This window comes from Mobula birostris, chromosome 8 (genome assembly GCF_030028105.1).
Source record: "Mobula birostris isolate sMobBir1 chromosome 8, sMobBir1.hap1, whole genome shotgun sequence".
Taxonomy (NCBI): Eukaryota; Metazoa; Chordata; class Chondrichthyes; order Myliobatiformes; family Myliobatidae; genus Mobula; species Mobula birostris.
Window position 1 is genome coordinate 44,843,831 of NC_092377.1, and position 26,782 is coordinate 44,870,612.

A 26,782-nucleotide genomic window follows, 5' to 3' on the forward strand; every position below is an offset into this window, starting at 1 on the left:
AGAAATGGTAAAACCTTTAAAATAGTCCTCCTGCATTTAAATGCTTCTATAATGATGGTGAAAAATACTTTGGCAGTACTGCAGTAATCAGAAATCACTTTATATTTTTCTTAACTTCTTCAACAATTTATATCAAAGTGCTTAATTGAAGACTTTTTTTAAGAATGTAATTACTATTTGAGTGAGAGAAGATTTTCTTTGCAAAGTGGATTACTTCATTCTACATTTTCAGATTTCTCTCATTGTGTAAATGGTGATCAATTATACCTTTGCATTTACTAGACAGAGAAATATGCTTTTTGATCATTTAAATTTGTTCTGTGCTGATATTCTGATTCAAATCCAACCAAATATGAATCAATTACAATGTTATTCATCATATTAATAATTTTATAAGATAATTTGAAATCTATTTTAATTCTCACACATGCAAACATATTTATGTTTGAATAAAGTCTGCATTTTAAATAATTAAGAAATTTCCAGGTGCTCACTAATGCTTTCAATTTGTCCGGAAATAATATTTGAATGTGTGGCTTTTCTGAATATGTAGCAATTTTGACTAACAAATTCTGTCACAATCAAAAATATCTTTATATCAAGTTACATTTAAAACTGTTCTCATACTGACTACAATGAACAGAGATGGTCTCAGCAATGTTAATTATCCTAAGGAAAATAGGAGGAAGTGACCTTCTTTAATAAAACACCTAGGCCCCACTCATATCAAAATATCACATAACAATATAGTATTATTTCAATCAGAAATGTATTACCAGTTTATTTTTAATAAATTGGAACTTCTACTGCAATATCTATAGTATGCAATTGTTAATATTTTCATTTTTCCATTGGTACTATTTATCACACAAGAACTAGTGGATTTCCTCAACACATCACGGCAAGAAGTGCTTTCTCTTGATTCTTAAAACACTTCTCCAGCTTTGGAATATGTTTTTTGAAACTTCTCAAAAAGATAGACAGATGTAAAAACAGTTTTGAATGGCTAGAACGAGAAAACAAAAACATCATTAACAAAACAGTGTCCAGTCATGGAAGCTTCATCTATGATGTTCAGACTGCAAATAGTTTGGTAAATAACATACAATATAAAACACACTAAATCAAGGATATATACCGAATTTGATAATATTTCTGGTACTTGCATCCCCAAATTAAACTACTGAATTCGTTAGTTGCTGAACATCAAAATATAGTTCTTATTTTACTGAAATAAATTGTCTATATGTTAATTTTGTTGATATATTTTCACAAGAATATACATGTTCAATTAAAATTTAAATTCATTTAAAGTTATCATTTAAATAGATTTTAGAGTTAAAGCAAGAAAATGCAAATAGAGATATACTTGGTACTTTTGTGTAAGGCATTTTCTACATAAAGAAACATAGGCTTAAATCTGGAGACATAAGTAACTACAGATTCTGTGACTTAAACTGAACCTTTGTAGCTGACTCTAAGTTAAAACTTAAGACCTGTACTAATATAACAAAAAGCTACAACAGTTTTATTGAGAAAATTATTGTCACATGCTTGATTGTTTAACTTGATTGCTAGTTTAACTGTTTAATCATGTAGAAGCTAAAGCTTGATGTTTAATCTTAAAAGATCTCTGGATGTCTTCCAGTTTCTGATGTTCAACTGCCATATAGGACAGCATACTGGCATTGATAAACTATGAGATTCTATCCTATTTCTATGCATCTTCTTCAAAGACCAAACAGATTAGTGTGTAGAAATTGGGTTAGACAATAAAGCCATAAGATACAGGAACAAAATTTGTCATTCAGCCCATTGAGTCAACTCTACCATTCAATCACAGCTAATACATTTTTCCCCTCAACCTCATTCTTGTGCTTTCTCCCCTTTGATCCCTTGACTAATCAAGAACCAACTTCCACTTTAACTATACCCAATGAATTGACCTCCACAGCTACCTGCAGCAATGAATTCCACAGCCTCACTACCCTCTGACTAAAGAAATTCCTTCTCATCTCTGTTCTAAAGGGACATGCTTCTGTTCTGATGTGGCTCTCTAACCCTAGACTCTGGCACTATTGGAAACATCCTCTCCATGTCCACTCTATCTAAGCTTTTCAATATTAAGTGGGTATCAATGAAATCCGCCCTCATTCTTCTAAACTTTAGTGAGTACAGGCATTAAATGCTTCTCATACATTAACCCTTTTATTTCTAGGATCATTTTCAAAAACATCCTCTAGACTATCTCCAATGCCAGCGCATCCTTTCTTAGATATTTCTTAGATAGTGCTCACAATGGTTCCAAGGTTGTCAAGCCGAGGAGTGGTAGTGGGGACAAGCACCCACTACCTAAAAGTGCTCCTCATGGCATGTGCCTCAAATAGCCTCTGACAAACAAGTCCAACTCCTGGCCTTCTTGTGTGGCTTAGCCTCTAAGCCCGGCGGATCTGTTTCTACTGACAGGAGAAGAGGCGAAGGTGGGTCCTGGCACCTTAACACCAGTGCTTTGGGTAGATGGAGCTCGTCAGCCTGGGAAGGAAGTCCATCTAAGAGAGGGAAAACTCTGATTTCAAACCTCCGCTGCCTTGCGGCCATACCCACTCATGGGAAAGGCTTCGGGAGTAAACCCTGAGGACAAATCCGGAGCTGGAGCCCCTAAGGCAGTCGGACGTTGCCTTCAGCCTCATTCTGGCAACTCCTGCGACAACACCGGTGCCATGCTGTATCGGCCCTTGCCCTTCCCTTGGACAACATCGGTGTCGTGGAGAGGAGAAACTTGCTGCATGGGCAACTGCCAGTCTTCCATACATCGTTGCCCAGGCCTGCACCCTGGAGAGGACACTCTTGAAGCAAGTCTTTCCAGGCGCAGATCCATGGTCTCGCAAGACTAACCGATACCACCAAGTGCTCACAATACTTCCGGTGTGGTCTGACCAATGTCTTATAAAGCCTCAGTGTTTGATCCTTGTTTTTATACTTTAATGCTCGCAAAATGAATGCTAACATTGCATTTACCTTTCTCACTACTAACACAACCTGCAATTTAACCTTAGGGAAACCAGCACTAGAACTCCCAAGTCCCTTTGCTCCTCTGATTCTGAATTTGCTCCCCATCCAGAAAATAGATAATGGCTTTATTCCTTCTGCCAAAGTGCATGATCATCTACTTCCCTACATTGTATTTCATCTGCCCTTTCTTAGCTCATTCTCCTAATCTATCCAAGTCCTTCTGCAGACTCCCTGCTTCCTCAAAACTACCTGCTCCTCAACCTCTCTCTCTGCATCCTTTGCAAACTCGGCAACAAAACCATCAATACCTTCATCCAGATAGTTGATTCATAATGTGAAAAGTAGCAGTCGCAGCACTGACCCTGTGGAAAACCTCTAGCCTCCAACAACCATCTATGTACTGATACTGTTATTGCCCGCCAATGGTAATGAAAATTGCAAAGTAAAATTTGGTGAAACCAATTGGCTACTGGGAACAGGATAAAATCCTTTTTAGAACCTGTGTATTTAGGAGAAGAGAAAAGGTGTTGCTCCAGTGAGTTAGCTTGGTTTTTAATTGATCTCAAAACCATCTTCCTGTCTTTTCACAAAACATCACTTTGATTTTATTCTAAAAAGCATCATGTTTATCATTTGTTTCAATGACATTTCTAGCAGGTTTTTGAATTTTCTTTATCTCTTGTGTGCCCCTGTTGACAGAGAAATAGATTGCACCTAAAAGGTGCTCTAAAATGAAATGTATGCATGCATGAACATTCATTAAAGTCACAAAATGTAAGGAGCTGCTGAACCTCTGCCAGGTCTAACCAGTTATGGGTTCAGTGGACAGATTTCCCTGCCAAATTACAGGGTAATTAGAAGGAAGATAGTCCCATCACCATGCTCCAGAGCCTGGATTGCAGTTGGAACCAGTTTCAAGAAGAGCAACCTTCTTCGTTCCATTTTCCTACCTGCTTCCCTTATCATTTTTCATTTTCTTTCAAATAATTACCCACTTGTCTTTTAAAAATACCTTCTCCAGATGTTCTACTAGGATTTCCCTGGTTCTAACAAATCGCTGCATTACAAGATGATCTCATAACTTCTCTTCATTATTTTGGCTGTAAAGTCACTTTACTGCCCTCTGAAGATTCAGGTCACAGACATCCAAAACAATGGCTTGACATATCCTAGGTGAGCATCAAATCTGTTTCCCAACTTTCTTTCACCAAAGTGAGCTAAAACTGCCTCGCTTTGTCGTGCAAATGTTTAGGACCCAGTGATTAGTTTACTGCATCTACTTAGTTTTTTTTTTAGCTTACTTCATATCTTTCCATTTTGTTTCAAATTATATAATAACTGAACAGCAATAATACTAAGACCTACAATTACCCAAGTACCGGAAAAGAGAAGAAACTAAGGAAATCCTGAAACACACAATGTTTGTAGTACTCTTCCTTTCTTTCACGTAGATATGCTCCTGAAGGTCAACAGTTCAGCACAAACATCTCCAGGATTCCTGCATGGCTAGAGCAGCAGAAATGGTGTGCAGTAACAGTACAACAAACCAGTATGAATTTAAATGAAGTGCCTAACTATTCTAAGTGTTTGATCCATGCATCAGAGAGTTAATAGGCAATGATTTGGCAAGTATGATTAATTTCTACACTTGGAAAAAAATGTTTGTTGACTTATGATTTTATCTTTTACACTGTGGGATAAATACATGTAGTTTTGAATGAGATTTGTTTAATAATTGGAAAACCATATCAGTTCAGGGGTAAGACCCTTGTCTTTCTCCTTCAACATGGTGCTACTCCACAACATCCTTAACAAAATCTGACCAATCAAATTATTCCAGCACTAGTTGTGCAGAAATCAGTTTTTGAATCTGACTTCAAGGAATCTTCCAGGATTACCAAGTGACCAGATAAATTTAAATTGTTCAAGGACTATTCAAAATTAAGGAATCAAGAGTTCTTCCTAATCCTATAGGTGATATAGGTGTCACTCAGAAGGTTATCTATACTCTTGTAATTTGTTTGATATTTGACAACTTCATAGATAAAAGCCTAATGTCAGAAAACTGACCATTTGGTTAAAGCTTGTCAGTGCTAACTTCCTTTGCCTTTACAATATTTAGCACCAAAATGGTGAGCATCTAACAAGACAGCTTATTCATCATGAATTCTGGAGCCTGATGCAGATGTATCAACATGAATAGAATTTATATAGTTGGAACCCAAAGAATAAGACATGTCAATTCTAAATTTCCCCTGTTAGAGGAGTTAGGGTTATTAAGTTGCGGAGATACTATGTTGATGCAGAAGTAGGGTGACACGTTCAGGCTGCCCCTAGCGCATCCTCGGACTGTGTTGTTCAATGATGCAATTGATACATTTCACTGTATGTTTCAATGTACATGTGACAAATAAAGGTCATCTTTATATTAATCGACATCTTTGGACTCCTTTACACTGGAGACCTGTAAAGTCTAACTCATGGCTAAGATAGGCAGATTCTTTGACTATGCGACAGTCGTTGGTTATGAAGAACAGAGAGGAAAATGGAGTGCAGCCAAGATCAAACGAGAATGAATGGTAGGGCAGGATCATGGGACTATGTGGCTTACTCACATCCAAATTTCATTCGGTTTATTTACCTCTAAAACAGAAAACATCAAACAAACATTACCACACACTTCCTTGCCATGACATGGAGGAAATATGAATTGAAAAAAAAAATTCACAAAATTGTGTATTTGGCCCAAGGCTCAGAAAAAAAAACTGAACAGATTTAGGCAAGGTGATAGAAGGTATCTAAAATGAAGAGGCATCATTGAAAGTATTGTAAGTAATTTTAAAATTTCCAATCAGTTATGCAGGCAAAGAAGTAAACCTGAGGAAAACCTGAGCTGAAGGGAAAGAAAGTATTACAGTAGCCTATCCAATTCAGGTAATGTGAGCATGAGAGCAATGCTTGAGTGGGTTATGAATGTCATCTATCAGAGTATAAAAGATCACTATGTAATTTTCAAGCTATATAATTTATGCTAAGTAAAACTTTTTTTAAAAGAGAAACTATAATAATGGGAAACTTAGCTAATAGTTAGTAGAACTGAAAGAGGGAAGTGGTTTGATGCCTAGAACAGTAGGTCATTGTTTTTTGCCAAGCTGTTAAGCCAGCATTAGAAGTACATAATACATATCACCAGAATAAGCACTTTGATTTGTTGTTTGCTGCTGATGTACACCATGGACTGAAATTCTCTGAGTTTCCCTCAGTTCCCATTGTGAGATGAGTGGAAACCCACTGAATTTCTGTTAACATTAGTCTAATAGGACTGAAGCTTCAAGTGGGTTTCTTTCAGTTTTCTTGTTTTACCTTCACTATTTGTACCTTAAACCTGAGGAGTCTGACCGATATCTTATTTTAGTTGAAGTGGCTAATCTGTTGATTCCATTAGGAATTCCAAGAGCACAACACCTATTATTTGGAAAGGCTTCCATAACTATTTAACAATCATTGCATTGTAAAAATGACTACAATATACTCAGCAAGATAGTGATAGGAAGAAAAGAGGGAAAGTGGGAGTTTTGATTAAAAAGAGTATTACAGTACATCATCAGCATATTCATGAACAGAGTTCATATCTATAATTCCCTGAAAGTGGCAACACAGGTAGTTTTGATGGTGAAAAAATCATAGGACATGCTTGCCTTTATAGGCCAAAGCACAGGACATTAAAGTTGGGATTCCATGTTACACTAGTTAGATTGCACTTAGGATATTGTGTGCTGTTCTGGTTGCAACACTATACGAAGGATGTAATTGTGCTGAAGAGAGTGCAGAGGAAGCTGAGGAGAATACTGTCTGGATTGGAAGATTTGATTAATATGAAGAAATAGTTCAGGCTGGGCGTTTTTCCCTTGGAGTGAAAGAGTGTAAGAGACAACTTGAGACGTATACAAAATTATAAGTGGCATGAATATTCTAGATATCAGAATCTTTTTGGCATGGTAGTGTTATCGAAAATGGGAAGGCATTGCTTGGACATAAGACGAGGAAGTTTCAATGGGGATATACACTAAGTGCTGGCTGGTGGCGTAGTGGCATCAGCGCCGGACTTTGGAGCGAAGGTTTCCAAGTTCGAACCTAGCCGGCTCCCTTGCACGCTTTCCATCTGTGCTGGGTTGAGCGTTGAGCTAGCAACTTGACCTTGTAAAAAGAAATTGCCTGCTACAGAAACATCAACAGCAAAAAGTTGATGGCCTATGCTCTCTCGTGAGTTTAAAGGCAATTTCCTCTTTTCCTTTTTATACACTAAGTGGTTACTTTATTTAGTACACCTGCTCATTAATGTAAATATCTAATCAGCAACAACTCAAAGCATAAATGTATGCGCACATGGTCAGGGGGTTCAGTTGTTGTTCAGACCAAGCATCATAATCGGGAAAAAAATGTGACCTAAGTTACTTCGACAGTGGAATTATTGTTGGTGCCAGGCAGTGTGGTTTGCGTATCTCAGAAACTGCTGTTCTCCTGAGATTTTCATGCACAACAGTCACTAGAGTTTACAGAGAATGGCGACAAAAACAAGAAAAGCATCCAGTGAGCAGCGGTTCTATGGGGAAGAATGCGCTGTTAATGAGAGAGGTCTGAGGAGAATGGTCAGACTTGTCCTAGCTGACAGGAAGACAACAGTAACTCAAAGGGGTGTTACAACAAAGGAGTGCAGAGAGCATCTCTGAACACACAGCACATTGAACCTTGAAGTAGATGGGCTGAAGCAGCAGAAGACCACAAAACATACAGTCAGTGGCCATTTTATTAGGTACAGCAAGTCCCAAATAAAATAGCCATTGAATTTCAGGGAAAAGTTTTTTTCTACAACTAAGAATTGTTGATATGAGAACTCAACGATAGAGGAGATGGGGGAGTCGGATAGAATCGCTGTTTAAAAAAAATGAGAAAAGAAGAAAGGCATTGAAGGGCACAGACCAAAAGTAGACAAATGGAATGAGTGTAAATTGGACTGCATGGACATGATGGGCTGAAAGGTCTGTTTCTGTGCTGTACAACTCTATGACTCTAATATTGAGTATTTTTACTTTCCGTATGAAAGACCTGATTTCTTTGTTTCTCTTTCCATAAGAGCTGCCAAGCTTTCTGAGTACTTTCATTTTTATTTCAGATTTCTTGCATCTGCAGCCCTTTGATTTTCAATGACAGAATCTTTCTGTTTACAGATAAGAAACAATAAGTTCTTATAACAATAAGAAATAATAGTCCCAGTACTTATACCACTGGGGCTACTCTGCAAGTTACAAACTAATGCAATGGATATTGAGCAGCAAATTTGCAGATAAATCAAAGATGTGCTTGTGATAATGTGGAGTTCAACTATCCAATTAAGTTGTATAAAAGTTGATACTTACAAAGAGAAGCTCTTATGAACATCCACGTAAAGAGATGAATGTAATTTGCCGGTCATCTCAGATAGAAGCATGTATCTGTAGCATGTTCCCTAGTGATCATGTTATCACAAAGGAGTACATGTCATTATGAATATCATCCAAGAATGGATGAAAATGCTGATAAAGGCAAAAGCCTCAAGAATTCCAGTAGCAATGTCTTAATAGTGCTGTTCACTTGTTATCGGGATTATATACTGTGGACTTAGAAAAAAACAGGTAGTTTGCAAAAATAGTGTTATATTAATGTCTATTTTCATTATTGTTCTCTTCCTTTGGCCTTTTGGCTCTATGTTACAGGTTTATTTGGAAAATTCATAGTCATGGTCATAGTCATACTTTATTGATCCCGGGGGAAATTGGTTTTTGTTACAGTTACACCATAAATAATAAATAGTAATAGAACCATAAATAGTTAAATAGTAATATGTAAATTATGCCAGTAAATTATGAAATAAGTCCAGGACCAGCCTATCAGCTCAGGGTGTCTGACCCTCCAAGGGAGGAGTTGTAAAGTTTGATGGCCACAGGCAGGAATGACTTCCTATGACGCTCTGTGCTGCATCTCAGTGGAATGAGTCTCTGGCTGAATGTACTCCTGTGCCCACCCAGTACATTATGTAGTGGATGGGAAACATTGACCAAGATGGCATGCAACTTAGACAGCATCCTCTTTTCAGACACCACCGTGAAAGAGTCCAGTTCCATCTCCACAACATCACTGGCCTTACGAATGAGTTTGTTGATTCTGTTGGTGTCTGCTATCCTCAGCCTGCTGCCCCAGCACACAACAGCAAACATGATAGCACTGGCCACCACAGACTCATAGAACATCTTCAGCATCGTCCGGCAGATGTTAAAGGACCTCACTCTCCTCAGGAAATAGAGACGGCTCTGACCCCTCTTGTAGACAGCCTCAGTGTTCTTTGACCAGTCCAGTTTATTGTCAATCCTATACTCGGATAGTTGAACTCCACACTACCTGTGTTTTGTACTGTTTGGCATTACATGTCTCCTCCAGCCCCCGCCACCCCCATTCCCCATTGTCATCACCTCCCCTGTTTCTGCTTTTGTATGCCTTGGAACCAGATCAACAAGCCTAGAGATTTGGAACTTAGGACTTCTAAAAACATGCATGTAAGGGCCAAGTGTTGGGAAGAAAAGGACAGAACCAACTAAAACGGGAGCTATGAGTTTGAAGGTTGAGAGTTTTTGGTGGATATGCATATGCCTCCTTAACCACTCCTATTTGCTTTAGGGATTTGTGATCTCCAAGATCCATATTTATTCCCTTATTTGCCTTCCCTGGATGCATGATCTCACACTTCTCTGCATTGATTTCCATTTGTCCTACAGATCTTTGAAATTATTTGGCCATTGAAAAGACCATGGCTAATTTGCCCTTAGCCTCACTTCCACTTCTCTGTCTGTCACCATAAACTTTGACAATCCTTTAGTCTAAATCTGTGCCTATTTCAACCATAAGTAAAATCAGTGATACAAATCTTTACAGTTCTCTGGAGTAAAGAACCCCACTCTCAAATATTGACATTTAATTTTGAAACCATTGTTCTCTTCCTTTAGGAAAGCAGAGATAGGTATAAAGAGGGAATTCCAAAGGTTATATTGCCATTCAATGGTGGAGCAATTACTTTACAGGTGGACAAGAGGCCAGAGCTAGAAATTATATTTGGGAGTGGGAAGTGAAGATTAATGAGATGAAGAACACAGTGATTTCCTAAATGTCCTGATTCAATTTTCTCCTGAAAATTAGACCACTTTCATGTGCATCAAATGCACATTTGTGCTGTGTGAGGTTTTCACTGAGCATGGGAAATCTGTAAAGAATTGGTCTCCCAGATATGCTGCCATTTTTTTTTTCAGTTATTTAGGCTTCATTGACAAATGCAATGTTGGCATTTACTTCAAGGGGAATAGAATATTAAAAATAAGGAGACAATGCTGAAGCTTTATAAAACACAAGTCAAGCCACACATGGAGTATTGTCAGCAGTTTTGGGCCTCTTACCTCAGAAAGGAAGTATTGTCGTTGGAGGGAGTCCAGAGGAGCTTCACAAGGATTATTCTGGGAATGAAGGGTTAACATATGAGGAGCGTTTGGCAACATTCGGCCTGCATTCACTGAAATTTAAAAGAATGTGGGGGGATCTCACTGAAACCTACCGGATGTTGAAAGGACTGATAGGGTGGATGTGGAGAGGATGCTTCCTCTGGTGGGGGTATCCAGAACTAGAGGGCACAGCCCCAAAATTGAGGGGCGACCTTTTTGAACAGAAGTAAGAAGTTTTTTTTTAAAGCTAAAGGGTGGTGAATCTGTGGAATGCTTTGCCACAGACTGCAGTGGAGGCCAAGTCTGCAGGTATATTTAAAGTGGAAGCTGATAAGGTCCCGGATCGGTCAGGTCATGAAGGTATGTGGTGAGACGGTAGGTGTATGGAGTTGAATGGGATCCAGGATCAGCTATGATGACATGGCGGAGCAGACTTGATGGGTTGAATGGCATAAGTCTGCTCCTATGTCTTATGGCCGTATTTAAAATGACTGTAACTATCAACAAGCAATCGATCAGTTAGGCTACAATGAGACAGTTAGCCAAAGCAGCCGGCCTTCCTCTACTCCTATATGAAGTTTACTGGACATCATGAGAACTAAAATAATTGAAATGATCAACTCCCCAACTCTGGAAAATCATCTGGGGTCAAGAATGCCACCATGTTGTGCAGAGCTCCATTATCCACTACCACAAGTGTGTAGATCTTTGAAATCTGGCTTTATATATCTACCCATATTGCGCAAAAAATATGGTGTCCAAATTTATATTTAATTTTTTATCATGCTTGATTTGTCCAGTACCTGTACTTTTCTATTATGTAGTTCCCATGGCTGTGCTTAATTTTGTACCTAGAGCTCCAAAGGCCCTCAGCATTTTACTGTTGCAGATGTTCCATCAAACAGATGGCCTACAGATTGGATGACTCTTCCGACATCATTGAATTTAGTAGTACAGTGAGGTTCCAGATCCATAAGCTTGTCTGTGATTTCTTCTTGCAATATGCGGGTGATAAAGTCTGTTGAGCTCTGGCAAAAGTGCTCCAGTTAGTATATTAGCTGCTCAATGTGTTACATTTAAGTTCTATATATTAAGAAGCTGCACAATACTGCACTGAAACTTGAGCAATAAAAAGGCTACTTGCCAGCTGTGTATTCCATAAGAGGTGGCTAAGTAAACAAGGACCTGTTCGACAAAAACAGTAGGGTGTTTGACTTTTATTAGACAGCACTGCCAAATTCAACCCATTCACTTAAACTGGCAGAAAATCTTAGGATGTTTTGTTCAGGGACAGGAATCCTGGTCCAAAATGTCAAAAAGTACGCTTTATTTACAATATTTACAATTTATATTTAGGGCCCAACTATGAAAATGAAATGAATATGATAGTTCAGTTGAAAATAAGTTCTGTTCTATAAAGATGATAAACTCACAGATAAATGATTGTGAGTAACCCAGTTTAGTTTTAAGAGCAACATTAAAAATCTTACTTTAGAACTTTAATAGTGTTTTATTACCTTCTAAAATAGCTGAATATCAGATCTAAAACACTAATAAGGGGTAGACCTGATCAGATAATTTATGAAAAGCTGTATTGAATGTTATAATGTAAGAATATGGTAAACCACCCATATTAATATGAGTTCTTAATCTTGCCTATGCTTTTGAGAACAGGTGCTAACTAGAGGCTAGTACCTTGTGGCATTGGGGAGGGTTAATCACCAAGTGAGCCATCCTGCAGATGCTCTTTGTAGTTAGCTGAAGAGCAAAATAGACAGAGGGGTCTTGGACTAGTTTGCCCACTTGTTCTCTCAGGTGGAATGTGAATGACAGCCTTGGAACACTATCATGAGAGATAAGTAATGGAGAAAATGGCAAAACAGCCATTTTAGCCTGTTCAGCTAGAAATTTAAAAAAACGCTTACTGTTTTGAAAACCTAGATTTTAATGAAAAATACTATTGAATATTTTGTTGAAGCTATTTGTGCTGGGTATTTGGAATGTTCTTGTAACCCATGATAGCTTAAATCAGGGTGTTGCATCTGGAACTGATGGGGCTTTTAATCACAGCTGTAATACATTCATCACAAGGTGCAGTCAAACCATTAATGATAAATGCAAGTAGCACAACAGCAATCATGACCTCATTCTAGCTCCATTTGAAAATCTAGATATTTTTAGTTTTACTGGATTCACACTTTATAACTGGTACGGTTGCTATGGAAACAGAGGGCCTTCTGGTGTTCCCTTGGTGTAAGGCTTACATTATGGCCACCCCTGAGAGCGATTTAAAAAAAAATACAACCCTTACAAGGCTAGTAATTATATGTCAGGGCATATGTTGATGAGATGGTCGAGAACAAATTGGAACAAAAGTTGATTGGGAATAAGGCAATACTATTTTTCAAATGTTGCAAAGCTTGATTGCAGATTCCAGACTAGCCAAATATTCACTAAAATAATTACAGAAATTAAATGAAAATTGTCTGAACATAAATTATAAGCTTAAAGTCAAAAATTGTGCAAGATTTTAGGAAAAAATGTATTTTTAATGAGTTGTAACTCCAAGCCAATGTTAATATATTAATGCTGATCAATATTTAAGTAGCATATTTGTAAAGAACTGTTAATTTATTAAACATATAAAACGCGTTTTTCATTAAACATTGGCTTGTGGAAGGGATTTCATGGGATCAGTTGGATTAACTAACTCTAACTAAAGTCTTTAAAATATGATGTTTTGACCTTTGTGCAGAGAATTCTGAACAAATATCTGAAGGTGATCAGAGCAAGGTAATGCATGGAGAGAGGGATGTCAGACCATTCATAACATTTAAAAAGATAAAGAGGAAATACAAGCTGAAAATCTAAAAGAATGTATAAAACACAGCATCATTCAGTTATATAAATAACAAAAAGGGAAATTAGAGATCTATTCACCAAGGAATGAATGAGACCATTCTCACAGGAGATAATGCTGAAATAATAGAGTCAATGAATAGATATTTTATCTCCATTTTTGTTTAGAGGTCTACCAAGGATCTATTCAGGGTTGTTTCCTTTTTCTTATTTATATGTTGCTTCTCAGAAACATCATGGGAAAATGCTTAAATTTTCAATGTGCGATGGCAAAACTCAGTTCCACCTCAGCATCTTTCCTTTACTCTCTTTAAATTGTCACTCTGCTCCCTTAACAGACACACATGAACAAAAAATTCCTCCGAGTGACCATCCAGAAGATATGAAAGATAATCAGATATCCCTCAATAAAGCATGATGTGAGAGACGTGACAAAGGTCAGGAAATGTAGAATCAGGGGCAGCCTGAAGATTGATTGGGAAAAGCCTCCAAAACTGAAAGCAGAGCGTAAGAGCTCAGGAAGGCTTCTCGGTGCGGCAGTGAACACAAGTGCTATCCCATAGAGCGTTGTCCTGGGATTACTTTGTTAAGCATATAATTAATTTGGAGATACAATGACTGAATACGAAGATTATAGTAAGATGGAGAGTACAGTTAGCAAAGTAGTCAACTGCATCCCAAAAAAGAGGCCAGCAATGTAAACAAATGAAAGTGAAATAAAATTTACTGTAGTAGAAGATATGGCATATTTTGAAAGAAAACAATGATGCTGTTTGTAACTGGTGCCTAAAGAAGTAAATGGGGTCAAAGGAACAAAGTGATCTAGGAATCCGTGTACACAACTTGCCAGAAGCAGGAAAACACAAAATGATAATACTATAAAGAGTATAGATAAAGTGCTGAGTACAAAATGAAAAAAAAAACACAAAATGGTACATTTATGGAGTTCTTAATTAAACTGCAGAAAGTATTATATGATGTTCAGGTTTCCATGCTTGTAGAAATGATCTTTAAAGATGTTATTGGAACTGAAGGAATGTAGCTAAATGGAAATAATGGACTGGCTGGAGATGTTTTTCTCCATAAAACAGAAGCTATAGATAAACAGATTATGATGGAGTTCAGTAGAAGGGATTTACAGTAAGCCAAACATTTTTCCCACTTATGTTGGGACTATAAATATATGATGGGCACTAAAAGATCAAACAAAATGCTAAAAAAAAAATTTGCAGAGATAGTGGTGAGAATTTGAAATGCTCTGCCATCGAGAGAGTTTTTGGCTGACAGCACTGACAAAGTTAAAGAGAGGCTTCATGCGTACATGGGAAATAAGGGACTAGAAGATGATGGGGTAGTTTGGAAAGAAATGATGTGAATGACAGGATGCTTGTGTGTTTTAAACACTAGCATAGATCAGTGGTGTTGAATGTTGTGTTTCTGTGCTGTATATTGTATATAACACAATTTAAATTCAATAGAGAAATGCTGGATTAATCATTCAATACTTCAAAATCATTGACCTTCTGGGTGATATCGTGTCAACCAATCAATCAATAAATCAGTACTTAAGATAGTACTGAGAATGCAGGATGAATACTAATACAGACTTCTTTAGGAACATGAAAAAGCCTTGGGCTGGACAGGCATTTCCTTTCTCATAGATCATTGCCGGACATATATTTTTGCACCCAAGTGTAGATTTTAAGAAGTTGCATCTAGTGCACTGGTTCAGAAGATGAGAAAATGTGTTAGATTCTAGAGTTGGAATGTCTACTGTGCTTTTCTCTCCAAACAACAATATCAGGTCACTTCTTAAGTATTAATGCCTGATTTTCATAATTTGAAACTCACCCTCTTTGCAAGCCTAATTCATCTCTTCATACTTCTTTAGATTAAAAAAAACCTGATGTTTAGTCCTAATACTCACATTATCTCAATCCTATAAGTGATGTTGATGCCAAACCTCACAATACTAATAATGCCACCTTCTCATTTCTATAACAACACACACTAACTGATAGAGGAACTCAATAGGTCAGGCAGCATCTATGGAAAGGAATAAAGACAGAGACCCTTCATTCAGACCAAAACATCAACCTTTTATTCCTTTCCTGACCTGCTGAGTTCCTCCATCATTTTGTGGGTGTTGCTTTGGATTTCCAACATCTGCAGGACCTCTTGTGTTTGTCATTACTATATATCTCATAGTTTTGAAAAGTTATTTAACTGTATTTGTATTTTTAAAAAAAGTCTGCCATCCACAGTGAAGATGTATATTGATTTTGCCCTGAAACTGAACATTTAATGTCTTTTCCCAAGAGCCACAATTCCAAGCAGTGAGATTCTTGAAAGCCAGAATCACTTATCCTGCATAAAGAACTCACCTCTTTAAACTCACTTATGTTTATTATTTTTTCTCTGTAGGGGCCACTAGACTCCATGTTCTGTTAGACAAGTAAAACGGAAGAGTCAGAGAGTAGGAGGTGGCAAGTGGTCCTCAGAGAACTGCTTTTGGTGCCATTAAATATTTAATCACTCATTACAACATTTAGATTTCCTCCCATAAAAATCAATTCTACAAACAAATTCCCAAAAATCTGCACTCCAGATTGAGCCTGCTATTTTCAACTCTTCTCTAAGCAGTAATCAAGCTGGGAGCTTTGAGACAGAGATCTCTGTGCCAAGCCAAATGTGCACAGCATTTTCCCACTCTTAATATTCAATACAGCGTCTCTCTGGTAAAAGAAATGTTCAGTTCTAACAGCTTTCCAAAGGTGTTTCATATTCTTAAAAATACTGCACCAATTTAATAGAATGGCCTGTACAGGGATTCTACTTATGAGTAATACATGAAGCATGGCACTACAGCAAGACCCTTGCAACTTTGGAACTGAAAAGCCAGCAATGCTGATTCACACTTAAATTCTGAAATAGCAGCAACATAATTTTTCATTGAAGTGAGAGAGTCCCTGCTCTTGCAACACTTTTAGTATTGATAAGACAATGACAGATCACTTCTCAATAGGCTGAAGATGTAATGTTGGCACTGTTAGGGAGTATTCTGGAATTATGTGAATATAGCAGATATTAATTGAAGTAAGAATCGGTCTTCAGGTTTTAATGTAAATTGTAAGCAGTAAGTTGAAGTTAAAAGCACAGATTGGACCACTGATTAAAAGATTGCAAATGCATCAGCCAAACATTAAAACAATGGGGTTGTGTTAATTGTCCTGCATCAATCCAGACAACTACATGTTTAAATAATTGGCACCATTGTAAATAAGTTCAGGGAAGTGTCCCAGCAAAGGTATTTTAACAATCAGAGGTATCCCCCACTGTAGATATGTAACTCAAAGGAAGCATTGTCAACTCAAAGTAAAACACTGTCATTGTAACTGTTGAAACTGTTCTAATGATTTTAAGTGTTTAACAATGTGATTACTTTTGAGATAGTGAGACTCTTCCACAATTGTCTCTAGATGAATGCCTGTTGAATAAAGACTTCCAAATCACCAGTTTCAGTATCTCTCCGGTGACTTTGATCACAGTCACAACATTTGGGGGCTCATCAGGGTTACGGGCGGTGTGGGGGGGGTGAGCATTTTTAAGAACAGCACCCCACAATTAAATCTGTTCAGATCAATGAATGCGGCATCATGAAGTATCTGAGAACATGGCGGAGAGTTGAACTAGTAGATATAAAAGTGTGGTGTGTGTTTATATGTGTTTGTGTAAGGGACCAGGTACCAGACAGTTTTGAGTAGCTTGTTGAGACAGGGCCACCAGTTGCGAAAGGTGATGACCGTTCGGGATACCAAAGAGGCATGTACTTTATACTCATTCGGGGGAACTGTATTACCTTGACCCTGATTACCACCATGCATAAGCTCTTCACCCCCACCCCCCACCCCAGGGAAAAACATAGCTTAAGGTCACTTGTGGGAATTCAGAGTTCAGGTGCAAGCTCAAAGAAATGATCGAAATTCATCATATGTACCTAGAAGGTGTACACATATTGGTGAAAGCAAAATGCCCAGGAAATATGTGAGATAGTATGGCCTGGGGAGAGAGGGAGTGGACAACTAGAGGGAATGTCATTAACAAGGAGAGATATCACTGCTTTAAGGAGGAAGTGAGGCAGCAACTGGGGTTAGTAGCTTAAAGAGGTGATGTGCCTGCAATTGATTATGCAGAGCATAAATATAGAACGTATGAGTACTCAGGGTAAAGAATCCAGAGAAAAATGATCCAGTCTTCCTGAAAATGCTGAAGGAAGCCCTAAACTCAGAATTTGGCTATAGTGTATGTAGCTGCTGTGAAAACACAGAGGACTTGCAAGGGAGTGTCATAATAAATATAGAAGGGTAAAGGAGATGATAAGACCAAAAGACCATAAGACATAGGAGCAGAATTAGGCCATTTGGCCCATAGAGTCTGTCCCGTCATTTCACTATGGCTGATCTAATTTTCCTCTCAGCCCCAGCCTCCTGAACCTTCCCTTCCCACCTGTCCCTTCATGCCCTGACCAATCAAGAATCTATCAACTTCTGCCCAAAATATAAAGACTTGAAGGCCAAGTCTATCAGCTGCCTGTGGCAATGTATTCTATAGAACCATCACTCTCTGGCTAAAGAAATTCCTCATCTCTCTTCTAAAAGGATACACCTCTATTCTGAGGTTGTGTCTCCTGGTCTTAGACTCTCCCTACCATAGGAAACATCCTTTCCATGTAGTCCATCAAGGCCTGTCGCTATTCGATACGTTTCAATTAGGTCACCCCACATTCTTCTGAATTCTAGTGAATACAGGCCCAGAGCCATCAAATGCTCTTCATATAACAAGCCATTCAATCCTGGAATCATTTTCGTCAACCTCCTTCGAACCCCCTCCAATTTCTGTACATCCTTTCTAAGATAAGGGGCCCAAGATTGCTCACAATACTCCAAGTGATGCCTTACCAGTGCTTTATAAAGTCTCAACATTACATCCTTCCTTTTATACTCTACCCCTCTTGAAATGAATGCTAACATTGCATTTGCCTTCCTCACCACAGACTCAACCTGCAAATTAACCTTTAGGGAATCTTGCACGAAGACTCCTAAATCCCTTTGTGTTTCAGTTTTTTGTACTTTCTCTCCATTTAGAAAACAATCAACCCTTTCATTTCTTCTACCAAATCACATGACCATACACTGCCTGACATTGTACGCCATCTGCTACTTCTTTGCCCGTTCTCCTAATCTGTCCAAGTCCTTCTGTAGCCTCTCTACTTCTTCAAAAGCACCTGCCTCTCCACCTATCTTCATATCGTTTGCGAACTTTGCAACAAAGCCATCATTTCCATCATCAAATCATTGACTTTTAAGTAAAAATAATTGGTCCAAAGATAGACATCTGTGAAGCACCACAGGTCACTGGCAGGCAGTCAGAAAAGGCTACCTTTGATCGCACTCTTTGCCTCCTGCCAATCAGCCACTGCTTTATCCGTGCTGGAATCTTTCCTGTAATACAATGGGCTCATAACTTGTTAAGCAACCTCAAGTGTAGCACCTTGTCAAAAGCCTTCTGAAAATCAAGTACACAACCTCAACTGGTTCTCCTTTATCTATCCTGCTTGATATTTCTTCAATGAATTCCAACAGATTTGTCAGGCAAGATTTTGCCTTGAGGAAACCATGCTGACTATGATCTATTTTATCATGTGCCTCCAAGTCCCCTGTGACCTCATTCTTAGTAATCGACTCCAACATCCTCCCAGCCACTAAGGTCAGGCTAACTGGTCTATTGTTTCCTTTCTTCTGCCTCTCTTCCTTTTTGAAGAATGGAGTGATATTTGCAATTTTCTAGTCTCCTGGAACCATTTCAGAATCTAGTAACTCTCGAAAGATCATTATTAATGCCTCCACAATCTCTTTAGCCACCTCTTTCAGAATCCTGGTGTGTACACCATCTTGTCCATGTGACTTATCTACCTCCAGACCTTTCAGTTTCCCAAGAACCTTCTCTCTAGTAATGATAATATAACACACTTCATGACCTCTGACACCTGGAAATTCCAACACTCTGCTAGTGTCCTCCACAATGAAGACTGATGCAAAATACTTATTCAGTTCATCCACTATTTCATTCTTACCCTTTACCATCTCTCCAGTATCACTTTCCAGTATTCTGATATCCACTCTCCCCTCTCTTATACACTTTATATCTCTGAAGAAGCTTTTGGTATCATGATATGTTACAGCTGTGGCCTATCAAGTCACAGTTGGAGGCAGTGTCCTAAAAAGGGAAGATGGTTTGAGAGGCACCCATGAAAACAGTCAGAAATGACAGCAGCACTCTTTCTGTCTGATTGACTGTTGACCAGATCCCGGAGCTGGTGAGAACAGGATCTAGGTCAGGTAAAGGGATGGTAGTGTGCGTATATCACATGGATGTACACAAGAGAGTTATTAGGGGTCTGGTAGTGTGATATGTTAGTGGACACAGGGTCAACAGTATCGATAACTGGTCTACCCTTGCCCACGACTGAAGAGGCGATTTACATTACCAGTACGGGGGGGTGAAACAATGAGAACTGAGCCTCAGGTACTTGAGGTTGAGGGAGTGCAGCTTCCTGCAGATTTCTGGGTGTGTCCAAAAATGAGGGAACTATCTGAAGGATGGAACACTAAGCTAGGCAAATGCTATCATAGACTCAACACAAGGAGAAATAACATGGACGAGACAGGGACATAAACATGTGTGACCCACAGAGCAGACAACATGGCCGACAGAGAGACAGCAGCCCCAGGAAGAGACAAGAGACGGGAAATGTGTACAAATCATGTTAGGAAGTCCTGTGGTAAACCATATATATACGTTGTAACTGGGTTAGCTGTCTGGACATGCCTGGACACACCCCTCTGCTGACTGCTCCTGTGGCTCCTCCCACTGATCCCTGAATAAAGGCGATTGTGCCATTGCTCCTCCCTCAATCCAGGGCAGATACTCGGCATGGACGTTGGACCATTTACTGTTAATAAACGCCTTTCAGTATTTACCCTACTTCCATGCAGTATTTACTCGGGAGTAATTGATAATGCATCAAGTCCCAGGGAGAGGGACTCAACATAGATATGAACTGTTAGAAACAGTGCAGCTGCCTGCAGAAGCAGCAGCAATTAAAGTAAAGACACACCAGAAAGGGGGTAGTAAAGAACAGAAAGAGAATAAGCATGAAAGTCATGGGACAAAGAGCGTAACAGAAGAACATGAGATGACAGAAATTGAAAGAGTACAGTAAGACAGGGTTTGTTCCCAGGTGGAAAGGACCATGGTGGTGTCCCTGACAAATAAAACTTGTATTTGTGTGCAGACCTGGCGAGGCAGCCAGTGTACCCAGTAAGTGCCATTAAAGAGAACTTAACTGATGAACACCAGCCTGGTGCTTCATATCTGACCACTTCAGATGAAAGTAGATGAAACAAATGGGAATGGGAATGCAAAAGACACAGAGGGAGTATGGCAGCAAACCATGAAAAGAGTATTAAAGTATAATGGTAACTGTACTTTGTACTGAAGGCTGGTTATGGAAGGTAGATGATTAGCTATATAGATCAGGATAGAAAGAAATTGAAATAATAGATGGGAAGGGAACTGAGTTACGGCAGGGATACCAATTTCCACAACCTTGATGGCAAGGCAGACTGAGAAAGAGAAAAAAATGCACAAACCTGAAACAAAGTTGCCTTGCTCTACCCCTGCCCATACAGTAGCTACTAATAGCCACCACTGAGTTTTAGCTATGAGATATTGAAGGGGTAAAGATAAGGATATGTAAAACGCAATGGGGCAGCAGGGAAGGAGGCAACAAACACATGAACAACAAAACTGCATTATAAAGACTGTTTGACAGTGGGAGGACAAAAGTATACAAGAAGACGATGTGATCAAATTTCTGGCATGTTTTATTGCCATCTCTGCTTAGTTTTGTCTTGTCTTAGTCTTAGTCTTGTAGATAGCCTGTTAGGGATGGCAGTGTGGTTGTAGATACAGTGCGGTTGATCGGGACAGGACTGCGCAAGTGCATGCAAGTTAGTCCGTGAGTCAGCAGGAGTATTTAAAAGAGAGCAGTTTGACGGAGCGGGCGATGGAGTAGAGGGAGACAGAGTAGGAAGGCTTTGGCTCGAGAGGCTTCGGCGAGCAGAGGCTGAGGACGAGCTTCACTCCAAGTGAAGTAAGCCCGGGTAAGTTCCTTTAACAGGAGAACGGTCTGCAGCAGTATTTTATTTGAAGCAAGGAAGGTGGCGAACCTGTAGTGTATTGGGTAGGTCATGACAGCTGAGATCGGCCCCATGGTTTGTTCCTCCTGCAGCATGTGGGAAATCAGGGATACTTCCAGTGTCCCTGACGACTATGTGTGCAGGAAATGTGTCCAGCTGCAGCTTTTGGCAGACCGCATTGATCGGCTAGAGCTGCGATTGGATTCATACTGGAGCATTCGCGATGCTGAGAAAGTTGTGAATAGCATGTTCAGTGAGTTGGCCACACCGCAGGTAAAGGCTACACAGTCAGAAAGGGAATGGGTGGCCACTAAACAGCGTAGCAGTAGGCAGGTAGTGCAGGAGTCCCCTGAGGTCATCTCCCTCCTAAACAGATATACTGTTTTGGATACTGTTCGGGGAGATGTCTCATCAGGGGAAGGCAGCAGCAGCTGAGTTCATGGCACCATGGGTGGCACCGGAGGGAAGGAAAAGGAGTGGGAGAGCTATAGTGATAGGGGATTCGATTGTAAGGGGAATAGATAGGCGTTTCTGCGGCCGCAAACGAGACTCCAGGAGGGTATGTTGCCTCCCTGGTGCAAGGGTCAAGGATGTCTCTGAGCGGCTGCAGGACATTCTGGAGTGGGAGGGTGAACAGCCAGTGGTCGTGGTGCACATAGGTACCAACGATATAGGTAAAAAACGGGATGAGGTCCTGCAAGGTGAATTTAGGGAGTTAGGAGATAAACTAAAAAGTAGGACCACAAAGGTAATAATCTCTGGATTACTACCAGTGCCACGTGCTAGTCAGAGTAGAAATAGGAGGATATTTCAGATGAATATGTGGCTTCCAAAATGGTGCAAGGGGGAGGGATTCAAATTTCTGGGGCATTGGAACCAGTTCTGGAGGAGGTGGGACCGGTACAAACAGGACGGTCTGCACCTGGGCTGGACTGGAAACAATGTTCTGGGGGAGCGTTTGCTACTGTTGTTCAGTAGGATTTAAACTAATGTGGCAGGCGGCTGGGAACAAGTGCAGAGAGACAGAGGGGTGTAAAACGAGGGTAGAAGCAAAAAGTAGTAAGCTGAAAAGTAAAAGTGGCAGGCCGGCAAATCCAGGGCAAAAATCAAAAAGGGCCACTTTTCAACATAATTGTATAAGGGCTAAGAGTGTTGTAAAAGCAAGCCTAAAGGCTTTGTGTGTCAGTGCAAGGAGCATTCGTAACAAGGTGGAGGAATTGAATGTGCAGATAGTTATTAATGAATATGATACAGTTGGGATCACAGAGACATGGCTCCAGGGGGACCAAGGATGGGAGCTCAACATTCAGGGATATTCAATATTCAGGAGGGAGAGACATGAAAGAAAAGGAGGTGGGGTGGCATTGCTGGTTAGAGAGGAGGTTAATGCAATAGAAAGGAAGGACATTAGCCGGGAGGATGTGGAATCGATATGGGTAGAGCTGCATAACACTAAGGGGCAGAAAATGCTGGTGGGAGTTGTGTACAGGCCACCTAACAGTAGTAGTGAGGTTAGGGATGGCATTAAACAGGAGGTACAATAAAGGAACAGCAGTTATAATGGGTGACTTCAATCTACATATAGATTGGGTGAACCAAATTGGTAAGGGTGCTGAAGAAGAGGATTTCTTGGAATGTATGCGAGATAGTTTTCTGAACCAACATGTCGAGGAACCAACTAGGGAGCAGGCCATTCTGGACTGGCTATTGAGCAATGAGGAAGGGTTAGTTAGCAATCTTGTCGTGCGAGGCCCCTTGGGTGAGAGTGACCATAGTACGGTGGAATTCTTCACTAAGATGGAGAGTGACATAGTTAATTTAGAAACAAAGGATCCAAACTTAAAGAAGGGTAACTTTGAAGGTATGAGACGTGAATTAGCTAAGATAGACTGGCAAATGATACTTAAAGGGTTGACGGTGGATATGCAATGGCAAGCACTTAAGGATCGCATGGATGAACTACAACAATTGTTCATCCCAATTTGGCAAAAGAATAAACCAGGGAAGGTAGTGCACCCATGGCTGACAAGGGAAATTAGGGATAGTATCAATTCCAAAGAAGAAACATACAAATTAGCCAGAAAAAGTGGCACACCTGAGGACTGGGAGAAATTCAGATTCCAGCAGAGGAGGACAAAGGGCTTAATTAGGAAAGGGAAAAAAGACTATGAGAGAAAGCTGGCAGGGAACATAAAAACTGACCGTAAAAGCTTCTATAGATATGTGAAAAGAAAAAGATTGGTTAAGACAAATGTAGGTCCCTTACAGTCAGAAACAAGTGAATTGACCATGGGGAACAAGGACATGGCAGATCAATTGAATAACTACTTTAGTTCTATCTTCACTAAGGAGGACATAAATAAGCTTCCGGAAATAGTAGGGGATCGAGGGTCTAGTGAGATGGAGGAACTGAGGGAAATACATGTTAGTAGGGAAGTGGTGTTAGGTAAATTGAAGGAATTGAAGGCAGATAAATCCCCAGGGCCAGATGGTCTGCATCCCAGAGTGCTTAAGGAAGTAGCCCAAGAAATAGTGGATGCATTAGTGATAATTTTTCAAAGCTCTTTAGGTTCTGGATTAGTTCCTGAGGATTGGAGGGTAGCTAATATAACTCTGCTTTTTAAAAAAGGAAGGAGAGAGAAACCGGGGAATTATAGACCGGTTAGCCTGACATCGGGGAAAATGCTAGAGTCAGTTATCAAAGATGTGATAACAGCACATTTGGAAAGCGGTAAAATCATTGGACAAAGTCAGCATGGATTTGTGAAAGGAAAATCATGTCTGACGAATCTTATAGAATTTTTTGGGGATCTAACTAGTAGAGTGGATCAGGGAGAACCAGTGCATGTGGTATATTTGGATTTTCAAAAGGCTTTTGATAAGGTCCCACACAGGAGATTAGTGTGTAAACTTAAAGCACACGGTATTGGGGGTATGGTATTGACGTGCATAGAGAATTGGTTGGCAGGCAGGAAGCAACGAGTGGGAATAAACAGGACCTTTTCAGAATGGCAGGCAGCGACTAGCCAGGTACCGCAAGGCTCAGTGCTGGGACCCCAGTTGTTTACAATATATATTAATGACTTAGACGAGGGAATTAAATGCAGCATCTCCAAGTTTGCGGATGACACGAAGCTGGGCGGCAGTGTTAGCTGTGAGGAGAATGCTAAGGGGATGCAGGGTGACTTGGATAGGTTAGGTGAGTGGGCAAATTCATTGCAGATGCAATTTAATGCGGATAAATGTGAGGTTATCCACTTTGGTGGCAAGAACAGGAAAACAGATTATTATCTGAATGGTGGCCGATTAGGAAAAGGGGAGGTGCAACAAGACCTGGGTGTCATTGTACACCAGTCATTGAAAGTGGGCATGCAGGTACAGCAGGCGGTGAAAAAGGTGAATGATATGCTAGCATTCATAGCAAGAGGATTCAAGTACAGGAGCAGGGAGGTACTACTGCAGTTGTACAAGGCCTTGGTGAGACCACACCAGAGTATTCTGTGCAGTTTTGGTCCCCTAGTCTGAGGAAAGACATTCTTGCCATAGAGGGGGTACAAAGAAGGTTCACCAGATTGATTCCTGGGATGGCAGGACTTTCATATGATGAAAGACTGGATCGACTAGGCTTATACTCATTGGAATTTAGGAGATTGAGGGTGGATCTGATTGAAACGTATAAAATTCTAAAGGGATTGGACAGGCTAGATGCAGGAAGATTGTTCCCGATGTTGGGGAAGTCCAGAACGAGGGGTCACAGTTTGAGGATAAAAGGGAAGCTTTTTAGGACTGAGATGTGGAAAAACTTCACACAGAGACCGGTGAATCTGTGGAATTCTCAGCCACAGGAAACAGTTGAGACCAGTTCACTGGCTATATTTAAGAGGGAGTTAGATAAGGCCCTTGTGGCTAAAGGGATCAGGGGGTATGGAGAGAAGGCAGGTATAGGGTTCTGAGTTGGATGATCAGCCATGATCATACTGAATGGTGGTGCAGACTCGAAGGGCCAAATGGCCTACTCCTGCACCTATTTTCTATGTTTCTATGTAGGGAAGCAATCTAATGTGAGGGGCGTATTTACTGGCCAACTTAATTAGATCTTCCTTAACATTTGGCCTTCATGGGACAGATTTCCATCCAGGGTCCAAGAGAAGGGAATATTCGGGAGTATTCTGGAGTTATACGAATATTCGTAGAAGATATTAATTCAAGGAAGAACCAGTCTTCAGTTTTTATCGTAAATTGCAAGCAGTAAATTGAAGTTAAAAGCACAGACTGGCCCACAGACTAAGGGATTGCATGTATATCAGCAAAGATTAAGACAATGGGGTTGTGTTAATTGTCCTGCATCAATCCAGGCAACTATGGGTTTAAGTAATTTGCATCATTCTAAATAAATTTAGGGAATTGTCCCAGCAAAGGTATTTGAACAATCAGAGATGTTTCCCACTGTAGATATGTAATTCAAAGGAAACATTGTCAATCCAAAGTAGGCAACGTCATTGCAGCTATTGAAACTGCATTGAATCACCTAATGATGTTAAGGGTATGAAATGCGACTTTGTGAGGGTCTAACAGGAGGGTCCGCAGAATAATACCTGCTTGTTGTGATGACTTCTACATCACCAGCTTCAGTGTCTCTCCAGTGACTTTGATCAGTCACAACAACACCACTGGCAAAGCATTCACACTTGATATTGTAACTCTCCACAATCTACTGTTACTGTTTATTTACAATATATCATGTTGAAACTTGGAACTCGATTTACTTCAAATTAACCCCCATTTTACAAACTTAGGGTCTTACTTTGGATATTGTCTCAAGTACATTAGCATTTTCCTCTCCCTTCAGTGGAATTTCATTTGAGAGTATGCCTTTATTTCACAATACTGTACTACTAAATATACCAGGAACCTAACAACAATATTGCTCATGCTCCATCGATCTCCCTGACAATGGACCAAATACTGGGTGAGTTGAGGCTAGAAATGAATCATTTGTTTATGTTATTAACAGAATGTTATCATTTATGTTATTTCACAGTGAATGAACATTCAGTGCAACTGTTATGACTAGATTCACTTAGCTCCATCTGAAAAACTCACTTTGTGAAATAATACAAAATAATG

General features: G+C 39.8%; 1 protein-coding gene across 4 annotated transcripts in view; it reads right to left on the minus strand.

Annotated features, from left to right (window-relative positions):
* Positions 1-426: 426 nt before the first annotated feature.
* spata17 (spermatogenesis associated 17) overlaps positions 427-26,782 on the minus strand; it is a 307,726-nt gene continuing 281,370 nt past the window's right edge. For all 4 annotated transcript variants that reach the window (XM_072265100.1, XM_072265098.1, XM_072265101.1 and 1 more), the window contains one exon: positions 427-1,006. In XM_072265100.1, the coding sequence (XP_072121201.1) occupies positions 889-1,006 (118 nt within the window). In that variant the 3' untranslated portion in view covers positions 427-888. The remainder of the gene's footprint in view (positions 1,007-26,782) is intronic.